The sequence below is a fragment of the Mus pahari genome, chromosome 2, assembly GCF_900095145.1.
Source record: "Mus pahari chromosome 2, PAHARI_EIJ_v1.1, whole genome shotgun sequence".
NCBI classification, from domain to species: domain Eukaryota; kingdom Metazoa; phylum Chordata; class Mammalia; order Rodentia; family Muridae; genus Mus; species Mus pahari.
The window spans coordinates 57,301,086-57,315,076 of NC_034591.1; the positions used below are offsets into that span (position 1 = coordinate 57,301,086).

Here is a 13,991-nt window from a genome sequence, read left to right on the forward strand (position 1 = left end):
GTTACAGTGATGTCACTAAGCATAACATAGCCTAGAGTTTTATTCTTGTCACAAATGTCAAGGATTTTTTTTTCGGGAGAGGGGGGTTGTTTTTTTTTTTTTTTTTTTTTTTTTTTTTTTTTTTTTTTTTTTGGCTAAATACTAAACATTCCATTGTATATGAGATTGATGATATATTAAGGTATGTGTGTGTGTGTGTATATATATATACATATATATATGTATATATATATACACATACTATATATATATACATACTATATATATGTGTGTGTGTATATATAGTTATAGATATATATCACTTTATATCTATATAGATTAGATATGGACATATCTCTATCTTATCGCTATTTATCCATCAGTAGATATGTGAAGATCTGTAAATCTGTATATGCATCCATCAGTCTGTGCACTTCTTTTTCTGTCTTTACTGCTGGGAGTCATAACCAGTACTACTTTCTTTCTTGCTTTTCTCGAAGGTAAGAGGTAGGTTGAGGGAAGAGCACCGGCAGGGGCAAGATATTTAAGGTTGTTGTTTAATAATAAAGCATTTACCTATATACTTAAGTCTAAGTCACTTTGACAGCTACTACTGTAGCTGACCTGCCTGCCTTCCTTGAGGCCAGAAAACTGCAGTCTCTGACATTAGCACCTCGTAGTAAAACCTTGGAGGATTAAGTAAAGTAGCCTTTGTTCTGTCTCTGCAGGAACTGTGCAGCTCCAACTCCCTGCCTATTAGTTGAAGTCCAAAGAAGAAAGGGACACTTTGAAAAGTGATTTTAGCCATTATTTCTTAGTTCTTCAGTTCTACAAAAAGTTTCTACAAAAGTTCTTCTCCAAAATGTTTACTCTAAAAAGTTTTCTCTGCTTTTTCCTAATCTTGCTCTTTCCTCCTGCTCTGATGTCACAATAATGCCCTTACATTCAATGCCTTTTCTCCCAATGCTATTACTCTCAATGCCTTTACTTCTAAGTTCTCTCTAAAAGTTTTCTAAGAAAGTTCTTTTCTAAAAAGTTTTTCTCTCTAAATGGTTCTTCTTGAGTTCTGCTTAAAAAGTTCTTTCTCTTTGTCCTCAGCACTTAATACATCTTTCAGAATACATGATTGCATGGTAAAAGGGTCACCACAAGTTTACACATAAATTCAAGTCAACAGAGAATGTTTACATGTATATCCATTAAGAGTAATTATCTGGCTAAGCATTCATCATCTCTCCACTAGCTCTACCGGTTCATAGAGAATTAAAAAACTTAATTTTTGTGCTTAAGGTATTAGTGAAGTTTCATATAGAGAAACCCAGTCAGTATGTTTTCTTCTGTCCCTGCACCTATAATAAATCGTTAGTTCCCTTTTTATGACCTTTGGTTAATGGTTTTACAAACTCTTGAAATGTGCCCTAAGTTGTAGGTGCCTGCTTGCTGCCCCAGAAGCAATTAACTCATGACACTTAAAGATTGGCAGTTTCCACTGCAGTCCATGGCAGAACCATCTCAAGGAGATCACCTCCTAAGTTTTAGCTTCTCCTTGATGACTCCTGATACTTTACCTTCATGAAAATCACAATAGACATGGAAGTCCAGACATTTCTGCCATGCATTTCAGTTCTTTGGGAATATATCCAATTAAAGGGCTTCTAGGGCATATAGTAGTACTTTGAATTGTTTGACGAACCTCCCCACTGTTTTCCATAATAGCTATACCAGTTTACATTCTCACCAATCCCTGACTCTCACAGCATTTACTGTGATCATTGTTTAACTAGCAGCAGTGTAGTTACAAGCATGATGTACTGACTCCTTGTGGTTTTAATTTGCATTTAACTTATTGGTTTATGTTGTTGAACACCTGTTCATTTAGTCCTACTAGACAGTTTTAAAGATTTTTTTTAAAAGTATCTGTGTAGGTATATGCACACGTGTGCAGGTGTCATGGCATCAGATCCTATGGAACTAGGGTTATAGGCTATGTGAGACACACAGCATGTGTGCTAAATGATCTTCTGAAAGAGCATGTTGATAACAGCTGAGCCATCTCTTCAGCCCTGTTGGATTTTTGTTTGTTTGTTTTCAAGACAGGGTTTCTCTGTATAGCCCTCGCTGTCCTGGAACTTACTTTGTGGACCAGGCTGGCCTTGAACTCAGAAATCCACCTGCCTCTATTGGATATTTTCATCTTTGTGAAAATGTTTATTGTTCATTCTCTTGCATGCTTGGCTTCCTCCCCACCCCCATTTGTGTGTGTGTGTGTGTGTGTGTGTGTGTGTGTGTGTGTGTGTGTGTGTGTTGCAAACTTCCCAATTGAGAGGAAATTGTTCCTCTTCATTGAATTATTTTTTGACCATGTAGAAGTATTTTGTGTGAGTTAGCCTTTCTTTATTTTATGTCTTCTGATTTAGCTAATTCCTCTTTTTCATAATCAGACAAAGAGAAAGAAACTGGCTGAGTCCTATGAAGTGGGAAAGTCCATTCAGTACTCAAATCTTATTGTATTTTGAAATATTTAAACATTAGTTGCTTAGAATTTCTCTGTTATCTGTTGAACCTTAAATCTGTGGATTATTTAAAAGGAACGCAGGAAAATTACATTAATAGAGACTTAAGAAAATAAAGCACTGGTCATTTCTTTACTGGTAATGAAAAGTCCAAAGGAGCAAGTACACAAGAGGTGAATGAGGTTCCTGCTTTCCTCCTATTTCAGCAATCAAGGACCTTTTTATTAACCCAGAATGTCTGTTCCTGGCTCTACTACCAGCTTCCTATCCCTGACCCTCAGTACTCAGAACATGGAGCTCTTTCTGATGCTTGATCGCAGAAAGCCTTTCTCTCCCGATTCACGTTTGTTCATCTTTCTTTCCACCACCACCCACCCCCACCACCCACCCCACCTCACCCCCCTCCCCCCTTGCTACCACTGTGGTTGGTTCTTTTGGCTTGGGCTACAGTCCTGCTGGGATCATAGGCACATATCACCAATTCTGGCTTAGACTTTTTGAAAAAACTTACTCTTACATTTTTAATGAATCAATACAATGAAAGAGGAAAAGCACTAGTTCTATATAAAAGAGGCACTCAAATACTAAGATGTTAAGGGCAGAACTTGATGTCTGCATCTGCCTGGCATGGTGATATTAGTATTATAAATAAGGACACAATGTGACAAGGATTGGGGGCCACCCAGAAGTATAAGCCAATAGTCAGAACTGTGACATGGTATCGGAAAGTTTAGACATTGCAGTTTTATTTTGGTTTACTGTTTCAGCTAGATCTCAGCCCACAGTGGCAGCAACCCAGGAGAGCTAGGGCTAGGTAACACTTTCTTCTGCCAGCCTCAATCCACACTTCAAAATAGCACTATAGCCAGGAACTGAGTGTTCAAACTTTAATGAATTATCAGATATTATGAGACAGGATACTGTCTTGGATTTGGGTTATTTGTTGGATAAACATGGATTTCATACAAATATATTAAAGGTGGTAATGTTATTCCGCCTTCCATGAACATAATTAGAAAGACAGAAACAAGGCCAGAGCATGTTCCAAGTTAAGTTCATTGGAGAGAATCATTAAGTACAAACAGAGTTTTCTGTATTTGGGTAGACATCTGTATCTGTGTAGTTAAAGTATACATTTGTATATATTTGATGAATGCTGTCCATCCTGGTTTCAAAATACTTAGGAAGGCATGCAGAGTGTACAGAGTGTCTTCTGCATCAGAAACTAGACATACTCAGACATGCCAAAGAACCAGGCCAAGTGTTTGCACTGGCTGGGAGCTAAATCAGGCACTTGCTTTTTTAGAATTTGCTAATTATTTTAAATCTCTGCTTTACTTCAGTTACACTGCAGTGGGTATAGCACTTTGTGTCCATATCTTGCTCTCAGAATAAAGTGTATGGGAGAGATTGAGAGGGTGCTGGAGCAAATTAACAGTTGAGGATTCTGGGTGAAAGGAATGGAGGGGTTCTTTTTAGTCTTGTAGCAGACTTTTGCCATTTTAAAGATTGGAGATGTGATGCAAAGAGAACCCTTTTCTACTGCTGGTGACTGTAAATTAGTATAGTTGTGAATAAAAACAGTATAAACGTTCTTCGAAAAAGGTAAAAGTAGAACTATCATAACACCCTAGTAACCTGACTTTGGGGTAAGTGTCCAAAGCAGATGGAGTTATCCAATGTTTACAACCAGTTCTATTCATTGTAAAAAACAAAAAACAAAACCCAAAAGGCTATTCAGCCTATTGTTCTTGAGACTGCCGTGAGGTGTGTAAAGTTCAGGGGCTTACATATGGTAAAGGCCTTCATGTTGAAGGCAAAACTGCATGGTTCAAGGTAGGAAAAGGTATCACTTAACAACAGGAGCATGCATGACTCCTCAGGCTGGGCTTCTTCATGGGCCTACTCACACTGATTCCATTAAACCCCACATACAGCACTTAATGAGTCATAGTGGGAATAAATGTTAACATGTTTCAATGATATTTTCATAGAAACTATAGCAAATTGTCAGATGTGTAGGATGAACCTGGAGAGCGTTGTGTGTGATGTGAGAAGCACCAAGTGTACCTCCTACACGAACTCACCTGTATGTAGTCCATAGTTGCAGGGGTAAAGGAGTAAATCTGCTAGCAGAACAGGATGCTAAGAGGACATATATTGTTGCAAACTGCTGAAATTACAATCTGTCTTCCTACGAAAACATGTAAGGGGAAAGAAAAAATACATAAGATAATTCATGGTAGTTGCCCAGTTTATTCTGTAAAAATAGATATTGAAAAATACTTACATTATACTTTTTTCACTGCTGTGTTTGTTTGTGGCCAAGGCTGACTTTCTTTACTATGTAGTCTGAATTTCTAATCTTCCTACTCCACCTCCCGAATGCAGGGATTAGGTGCGTACTACCATACCCAGTTTATTTGGTTCTGGGGATTTAACCCACAGTTTCCTGCATACTAGGCAAGCTGTCTGCCAATAGAGCTATATCTTTAGCCTCCAATTTTATTATTCGACAAATAAAATGTAATTTATTGTGCTTCAGAAAATGGTAAAAGTTATGAGGACATTGGCAGTATAAGTTAACATTTCATATATGATTTATAATCAGAATTGTTAGAGTAAGAATAAGTAAAAAAGGAAAACACAGGGAAGTTTCAGAAGGTTCATCGTATTATGTGCTATTAACTTAGCACAGTACATGAACTCCAAAGTACATTCATAAATTTTAGTTGATTTATTATAATTGTGTAAAGTATTGTAATAATATGCAGACATTTTACTTATTCAGCAGTTACTTATTTAATATTTTCACCTGCCGGACAACATTCTGAATGTTGAGGGACAGTTGAAAAATAGATTTTGCCCTTGAAGAGCTGCATTTTAGTAGCACAAAATGGGAAGTACTAAAACTTCTGGTTGTTGAGGGTGATCACAAGAGCGCAAGTGGCTCAGAATCAGGGGTAGAGAAAAGCCGCAGTCAGGAGGATGATGGAGGGAGTGCTCAGGAAGAGGGTCTGCAGTCACCTCGATCATGGAGGGAGTGCTCAGGAGGAGGGTCTGTAGCCAGCTGGATGATGGAGGGAGTGATGTGATCAGAAGGAAGGTCAGTTCTTCACAGAAACAGGAGAGGCCAAATGTGTCACACTAGAATGTTGCAGAAGAAAGCTGCTTAGAGCCATGCATGGTGATGAGGCGACAGGCAGAGGGTGAGCAAACTAGGAAAGGAAGAAAGAGGCTCACTCTGACCGTTAGCACAGAAATACATGTACAACATAAAAACAGCCTGAATTCAGCTTGTCTGGGGCTTGCCTAGCAGGCTGGTGCTACAGAAGTACTGTTTCCCACTGTATAATTGTGCTGCTATAATTGGGAGCCATCCTAAGAAGACCACGCCTAAGCTTATTGTTTTGGGAAGCAAATTGCTTTATTTTTCTTTTTCTCTGGATCTTACTACAAATATTGTCAGACTCCCCTGTCAGAAAACTCCCACATCCCATCCCAGCCCCCAAGTCCACTGATACTTATAAGATTCTGTGAGAGACAGGGAGGGCGATGGAATGCCCTTTTTTCTTTCAGCCAGGTGAAAGGTTCAGGAGACTGAGGACAGTGAGTGACTGCATAGGATAGGCCTTGAGAAACCATAGTTAGTATGGACAGTGGATTGCTCAGGACCTGGTGTGCCTCCCCATGGAGTAACTATATTGCCCTGCCCTATAAATGAGTTTCATAATGGGCACCCAGTAACCAAATTTATATCTGTGCTCAGCATCAGGCTAGCCCTGGGAACATGTCAAACTAAACTGTCTGGAATAAACTAACTTTGCTGCGTATTCCACAATGCGTTGTACTGGTGAGTGGGTCATCTGAGAATCATTCAAATAACTTTGTTCCCAAACCAGTCCTGCTGTCGATCTAATGAGCATCACAAGGAAAGAAGGGGCAAATGAGCTGGGCCTTACCATCTCTTTCCAAGATAGCACTGGAGGAGAGCTTAGCCTAGGTAGTGCCTGCTCCTGCCTGGAGTCCTCCACTGGAAACAGCTCTTGGAGAGATGCTTGGTATCTGCTTATTGGCTTGGATATATTTATTGTATTCTCTCTTTTTTCCTCTTTTGTAATAAAATCCTTTTGCTCTTGAACTTAAATTATTGCCTGCCTTTTCCCTGCATTTTCTTTTTTCTTTTGAATATTCTCTTTTTTTATCTTCTTGCATGTGTGTGTGTGTGTGTGTGTGCGCGCGCGCGTGCGCGCGCCTGCAAAAACCAGAAGGGAGGTATCAGAGCTTCTAGAACCAGAGTTGTAGGTAGTTGTGAGCCACTAGATGTGATCCAAACTCAGCAAAAGCACCAAGTGCACTTACTGCTAAGCCATTCCTTCATCCCCCTCTTTATATGTATTATATTTATTATTGTTGTTGTTATTGTTACTATTATTATTTAAGCTTATTTTATGTATATAGTGTTTTGCCTACTTTTATGTGTGCATCACACGTATGCTTGCTACCCAAGATCAGAAGAAGGTTCAGATCCCCTGGAACTATAGCTATGGATGTGTGTGAGCCATATTGATGCTGGGAACTGAACCTGGGTCTCTGCAAGAGTAGCGAGAACTGTTACCTGCTGAGCCATTCTCTAGACCCTCTCTATTCCTATTTTTAGTAATTAAAAGATTTTCAAATATGGGTTCTGTTTTTCCTTTATTTCCACTCTTCCAATTCTTACCATGCCTCAACTCATGGGACAAATTCTTGACTATTTCCTTTATTGTTGTTTTTATACACATACCAAATAAAAACCTCACCTGCTAAGTCCATTTAGTGTTGCTCATATGTAGATATCTTTAGGGCTGACCATTTTGAATTGGGTAATCTATGAGAGAGCTTAGCCTTGATGAAAACTAATACTCTATTTCTTGGCAACCATTGCTTATCTGTAACTCTAGAGGTGGGACTTTGTGAAATTTCTTCTATCCATGACATTTTGGCATGTCAGCTGCTATTGTCATTGTGCAAATTTTATGTAAGCAACTATGTCTTCCTGGTGATGCTTCTCTGTCATGTGTAGAAGAAGCTACCTAACAGCAGGCATATTCAGAGGTAGTTGGCCAGGCTTACAGTCCCAGCTGTGAATTCCCTCCTGTTGAGCAAGCCTTAAGTCCAGCTAGACAACTGACTTAAGTGCTGCAGTTGCACCTTTGGATAGCTTGACAGGTCTGCAGTAGCTCACTGGCTTTACCTTTGAATAGCTAGCGATTGTTTGCTTTTTGCCCTTGGCAGTTTGTGAAGTACTCAGGAAGGAGATTACCAAGTTAGTTCAACCTATACTCCTATGTTCAAATTGTGTGATGGCTTCAGCAAGGGCAGTAGCTTATGTTGTTTGTGGGGATCTCTTGGGAGGACCATTGTCACCCCTCTAAACACATTAGAAGAATAGTAGTAGTAGTGCTGGTGGTGCTGGAGGTAGTGGTATGGGTGTGTGTATGTAAAGTCATCACCTATCTCAGAGAATTCACAGTTGGGAATTCTCTAAAGCAGCACCAGCAAATTCAACTCCCTTGAAGTTGTCTGTTAGAGGAAGGGACTATGAAAGCAAACAAACCAGCGGGATGTCATGTGATAAACAGCCCTACCCGTTAACAGCTGGTCAGACATTTGAGGTGAGGGCAGTTGCTTTATTAGTTCCATTAAGTTTAGACAGAAAGACTCAGATGAGTTGCTTTGCTTTGTGTGGAGGGAAGGTCACTGGGAAGAAAGAGTATTTGTAATTGTGTAGATGAAAGAGAATTGGGAGGGTGTTTAAGGTAATGCTTGTAGTGACTGGCTTGCATTTGAGTATTGGTCGGGGGAGAATAAAATGAAATGGAAGAACAGGAAAAATTCTAAGAGCAAAGTTGCTAGGAACTGCACTTGTGCTGTTGATATTTCCACACCAGAGTGAGCTCAAAGCCCCAGCATCTAGTTGGGTATTGAAATTGTCAAGGATTGGGACAGCAATGTTGAAGAAGGAAGAATAGGTATTGGAGGCTATAGCATAGAAAAAAAATTCTGTAGCGTGAGATAGCTTGGGATTTTAACATGGCTGTTTGTAAGGACCCATAACGAGAAGTAGTGAGAACCAGCCAGTTCATGACCAAAGATTCACATGTGTTCTCTACAATGCCTTCCTTCCTTCCCTAAGTCTAGATTCTGAGTACTTTAAAAGATTAAGGTAATAAGGGGCAGGGAGATGGTTCAGCAGTTAGAGCACTGGCGGTTATTACAGAAGAGCTGGATTCAAATTTCAGTATTGATGTGGCAACTCCCAGCTGCTCACTCTAGTCCCAGTAAATCCAGTACCATCCTCTGCGGGCACCAGGCGTGAAAGTGCTTCACAGATACATGTAGGCAAAATATCCATACTCATAAAATAAAAGTAGTAAATCTCAATGACAACAGGAAAAAAGCAGGGGGAGGGAAAAGCACAGTAAATGCATGGAACTGAGCTGATATTTTGTAAAGTGTTGTTGATTGTAGACATTGGTTTTGTTTGCTGCTCTAGTTGGCCGAGTGAGACTGGTAGATTGAGGCCTAAAACTGGGGTGGATTAAAGTCTCATGCAATAGAGAGCGTCATCCAGAGCATCAGACGGTCTGTACACTACAGGACAAGACAAGAATCACAGAAATAAGATGCTCAAGGACAAGCCACATAGGACAAAAACATGGTTTTCCATGTAGGCATGTGAATAACGACAGCTGATAGAAACTCCCTCCTATCTGCTACTCCTGGGGGGGGCATGAACACACCTTCCAAGAACACTGTCTTGTCTTGTTTTCTTGGAGTTTTCTCACAAGCATTCAAAATACTGACAGGACTCTGTTTTTAGACCATGTTCTGACAGTTTTAATTTTATGATACTTTATAGTTCAATAAGCGATAGTACATCTGAGTCATAACACAAAATTGTTACATTTGAACAGGAAATTTTGGGTGGCCATCATCTTTGTTTTTTTGTTTACTTGTCTGTTTAAATAAACAGACATGGTCTCTATATAGTCCTGCTGTCTTGGAACTGTGTAGAACCGGACTGTGCTCAACTCAAGAGTTCCTCCTGCTTCTGCCTCAGGAGTTCTAGTTTGTATTGCTTGTATGACCAATTTTGTAACCCGAGTAAGATTCTTTGCACATATACCAGAAACTATGTTAGGAATTCACTGAATCTATCACACATTATTTGCATTAGAAATATACTAATGTTTTTCTCTCTGCTTCCTTCTAGATTACGTACAGGTTACGGCACCTTCTTCGTGCAAGGTGTGATGCTTCTCCTGTCACCAACAACACCATCCAGTTTCACTGTGATCCTAGTTTCTGGGCTCAAAATATTATCAACTTGGGTAGGCCATTGTATACATATTCCCTACATGACTGTTTTGGTCATGACATGTTACTGAACATAACATTGCTATTCATTATCTTGTTTTATAGTCACACTTTTTACAGTGTATCATTAATATATGCATATGGCAACACAAATGCATGAATGTATAATACTTGTTTTGAGATGATATGAAAATACATTTGCTTACAGGGTACCTAAGTTAGGGATTTAGGAGTTCTTCTTCCCATAGAATCCTGTTTGTGCTTGCATTTTTGTTTTTTAGTGTGTATGGGAATTTTGCCTGAATGTATGTTTGTGCACCATGTATGTTCAGTGCCCACAGAGTCAAGAATAGGGCACCAGATCCTGTTGGAATTACAGAGGGTTGTGAGCTGCCGTGTGAGTGCTGTGGAAGGAAGAGCAGCTGCTAAGCAGTCTTTTCCAACCCCACGAATCCTATTTGTATTGTTACCTCTGTCTGTATCAGAATGCATTTCCTCTTGACTGTATGTGATATGTGGGCTTTGATGCTCGGGGTGTGTGTGTGTGTATGTGTGTGTGTGTGTGTGTGTGTGTGTTGCTGTGGATCATAGCTGCATATATACTTTACCATTTACCCACATTGCCAAGTCAGTTTGGTTTTTGGTATTTAGAATGTTTTCCATACCACTTCCCATGCAGCTAGTGAAGAGCCTTGTGCCTATGTGTTTGTGTGTGCATCCGTGTACTGGTGCCTGCGGAGTCCAGAAGAGGGCATTTGATCCCTGGAGCTGGAGTTACAGGGTGGTTGTGATCTGCCTAACAAGGGTACTAGAAACAGAACTTAGGTCTTCCAACAGAACTGCAATGCTCTTAACCACTCAGCTATTTCTCTAGCGCCAAGTTAGGCTTTGTACATTGGGGATAGAGTGGGGTAAGACAAGAAAGGTCTCCTGTGGTTCAGGGCAGCCTACCTTGACTATGTAGTCAACCTGCCCAACATAAAATCATGTTATTATGTGACTTTCTTTTCCCCATCTTGCCTTTTATAATGAACTTCTTACTTTGCAAGCAGTTGCTTCGTAGGTGCCAACACTGTCACCATGTCACAAGGCTGACAACAGTTTTTAAAACTATTGCCCCTGTGGCTCAACTGCTTTATCTTACTTATAGAAGATTTTTCTTTTTTCCTCCCATCAATTTATTTGGGGTTTTAGGTCTTTTTCTTATCCTGGTCAGATTTTAAATTGTGTGAATGTACAGAATGGGGTGTAGGAAGAGGGGGAGTGTCTGTAAGTAGTTGAAGGATAACATACAGAGAAGTACTCTGTCATCAGGGCTCAATGAGTCAGAGAATAGCATCTTGGCAACATTAGAAGAACATCATCTTTGTAAGCAGTGCCGTCTAAAGGAGCACTCAGCTTTCTCGTTGTGCTACTAAATGTATGAAAGTATTCTTTTTGCTCTTCAAGTTTCTCACAGGGAAGTGATGGGAAACAAATGCTCAAACGTTCCCTAGACATTTCCCAACAGCCAGTTTTTCCTTTGATGGCATCTTGGGTGCCCGGATTTCTTTTAAAATCATCAAATATGACTGCTCTTCACCCTCAAGACTACATTGTGTGAGAGAAAGGAAACAGCTGGAGAAGGAGCCAGTGCTTTCTCACAGCTTACTATGGGAAAGGAAAACAAAGGCTTAGACGAATGTCATCCATACAAAGGAAGAACAAAAAAGAACCATGAGAGACTAGGTGATCTCCCCCCCCCAACCACCCCTGCAGGCCAACTTGAGACATAAAGGTGGCCATTTGCTTATCAAAATATATAGCCAGAACTGGAATCAAACACTTTGATCCACCCTACTTAAAGAAAAAAAAAAATTACATAGAAATACAAAGCACGAGCTGGAAGAGAGCTGTTCTTGAAAGTCTTATTATTTATAAATGAATTAGTATTCTTAGAAATCTTTATAAGGTAAGTTTTTATAGAATATAAATAAAAACCTCATTGGGACTCCTCCATTTTTAATAGTTTATAGGATCCTGTGTCCAAAATTCTTTGGCAATTAAAGTTCAGCTCAGTAGCTATATAATATGTGGTATTTCACCAATTACCAAACATTTTTATCTTGTTCTCTTTTCTTTAATTAGGTTCTTTAGTAATCGAGGATAAAGAGAGCCAGCCACAAATGCCTAAGCAGAATCCTGTCGTGGAACAGAGTTCACAGCCACCAGGTGGTTTACCTTCCAACCAGTTATCCAAGTTCCCAACACAGATCAGCCTAGCTCAGTTACGACTCCAGCATATGCAGCAACAGGTAATGGCTCAGAGGCAACAGGTGCAACGGAGGCCAGCACCTGTGGGTTTACCAAACCCTAGAATGCAGGGGCCCATCCAGCAGCCTTCCATCTCTCATCAGGTAAATTTGGAAGCAGGCCTATCCTAACTTAGATAACTATAGAGTAATTGTGTTGAGCAGCTAACAGTAACCCACACACTGCCACCATCTACATATTAAAATTGACTGCACTAAAGGATCCTTGATCTAACACATAGTTTTGAGCTCACCTCCAAACTGATTTAATGATTTTTTTGCTGTATCTACTTTCAACCTCTATGCATTGTCATCAGTTCTGGCAAGGAATAAATGTTCTATTCCCAAGTGACTTATGCCTCTGGTAGATGTTAAGTGTGTGTCTCACTAAGTCCTATAGGTACCTCAGGTTGAGCAATACTATGAGATTCAATTTGGAGGCAGTATTTAGAAAACTACACTTTATTCTAGAAACTAGGACAGTATTCACTAGAGAAAGTCAGGCAGTCATTAGAATCCTGTCTTTTCAGCCTTTTAATTTTTCCTGAGCAAATCCATATACTATCCCTATTCTTATTATTACATGTGTGGTGGTCTGTTATTTTGCAGTCCTTTGATTTATTTATTATTTATTTATTTATTTTGACATGTGCTTGCATTGTATGGTGACCAAGTGTCTGTGTGCATGTCCTCATTTGTACAGGTGAGCATGCACACATCACATGTGCAGGCCAGAGGCAGACATCAGTGTCTTCCCTTGTTGCCATCCACTTACTTACTGAGACTGGTCCCAGCAGGTGCCTTAGTCACTGAATCATCTCTCCAGTCCCTCCAGTCTGCTTGTTGCCCTGTGTACTTTTAGTTAACCAGTTCTGTTCAGGTTAGATAGGACAGACTAGATGAATAAGACTTGGTATAGAGTTGCCTCAGTCTCTTTTGAAGAACTTACAACTCAGTTAATTTTATCTTCTCCCTGTTTGGACAGAAGGGTTAGTAATGATTTTGTAAATGACACAAATGAGCTGGAGTTTCATAAAAGTCATGTACATGGGACAAAACTATGCTAAGAAGTCTCATTACACTTAAGAACAAAACTTAGCTCCAACTGTCTTAGCAACAAAAGCAGAAAGGAAACGGGGCTAGTACAGAGATGACTAACTTATAAACATAAACCATCAGTTAGGAGAATAGACTTTTACAGGATTCTACCAACACTAGGATATATAGCCATTTTAATAGCAATTTAATAAAACATGAAATAGCTTTTAAAGAATTCTTCAACACTAATTGAGAGTTACAGACATATAGCATGCTTTTGTTGTTATTTGCCCATTTGTAATGCTGGGACACAGTCCAGACCCCTGCACGTTGGGAAAGCACATGTTCTACCATTAAGGATTGAACCCATCACCTTAATTGCCTTTCTATAATGAAGTGGTAACTTAGAACTTGTGAAGACTGTACTTATCCATGTCTGCAGTGGCAGACAAATACATGCAAGCCTACAGCCTGCTTTGTCATTTATATAAAATCTCAACTGTACAACTTAATTTTCTAACCTAAAAGTACTTTTCACAACTTCCCTTGTGTTTTATTTTTAGCCTTCTATGAGCACCAGTCCTCTCTCCCACTACTTAAATCTGTTCTGCTAAACACCCATTTCCACTCTTTCTTTCTTTCTTTCTTTCTTTCTTTCTTTCTTTCTTTCTTTCTTTCTTTCTTCCTTTCTTCCTTTCTTCCTTTCTTCCTTTCTTCCTTTCTTTCTTCCTTTCTTCCTTTCTTCCTTTCTTCCTTTCTTCCTTTCTTCCTTTCTTCCTTTCTTCCTTTCTTCCTTTCTTTCTTCCTT

The 13,991-nt window shown here is 39.6% G+C and overlaps 1 protein-coding gene across 2 annotated transcripts in view; it reads left to right on the plus strand.

The window, feature by feature from the left end:
- Positions 1–13,991, plus strand: part of Trim24 (tripartite motif containing 24) — a 109,074-nt gene that overhangs the window by 73,382 nt on the left and 21,701 nt on the right. The window contains exons 8-9 of one of the 2 annotated variants that reach the window (XM_021191753.2): positions 9,751–9,868; positions 11,982–12,250. In XM_021191753.2, coding sequence (XP_021047412.1) covers positions 9,751–9,868; positions 11,982–12,250 — 387 coding nt within the window. The remainder of the gene's footprint in view (positions 1–9,750; positions 9,869–11,981; positions 12,251–13,991) is intronic. The other variant, XM_021191754.2, reaches the window with a different exon arrangement.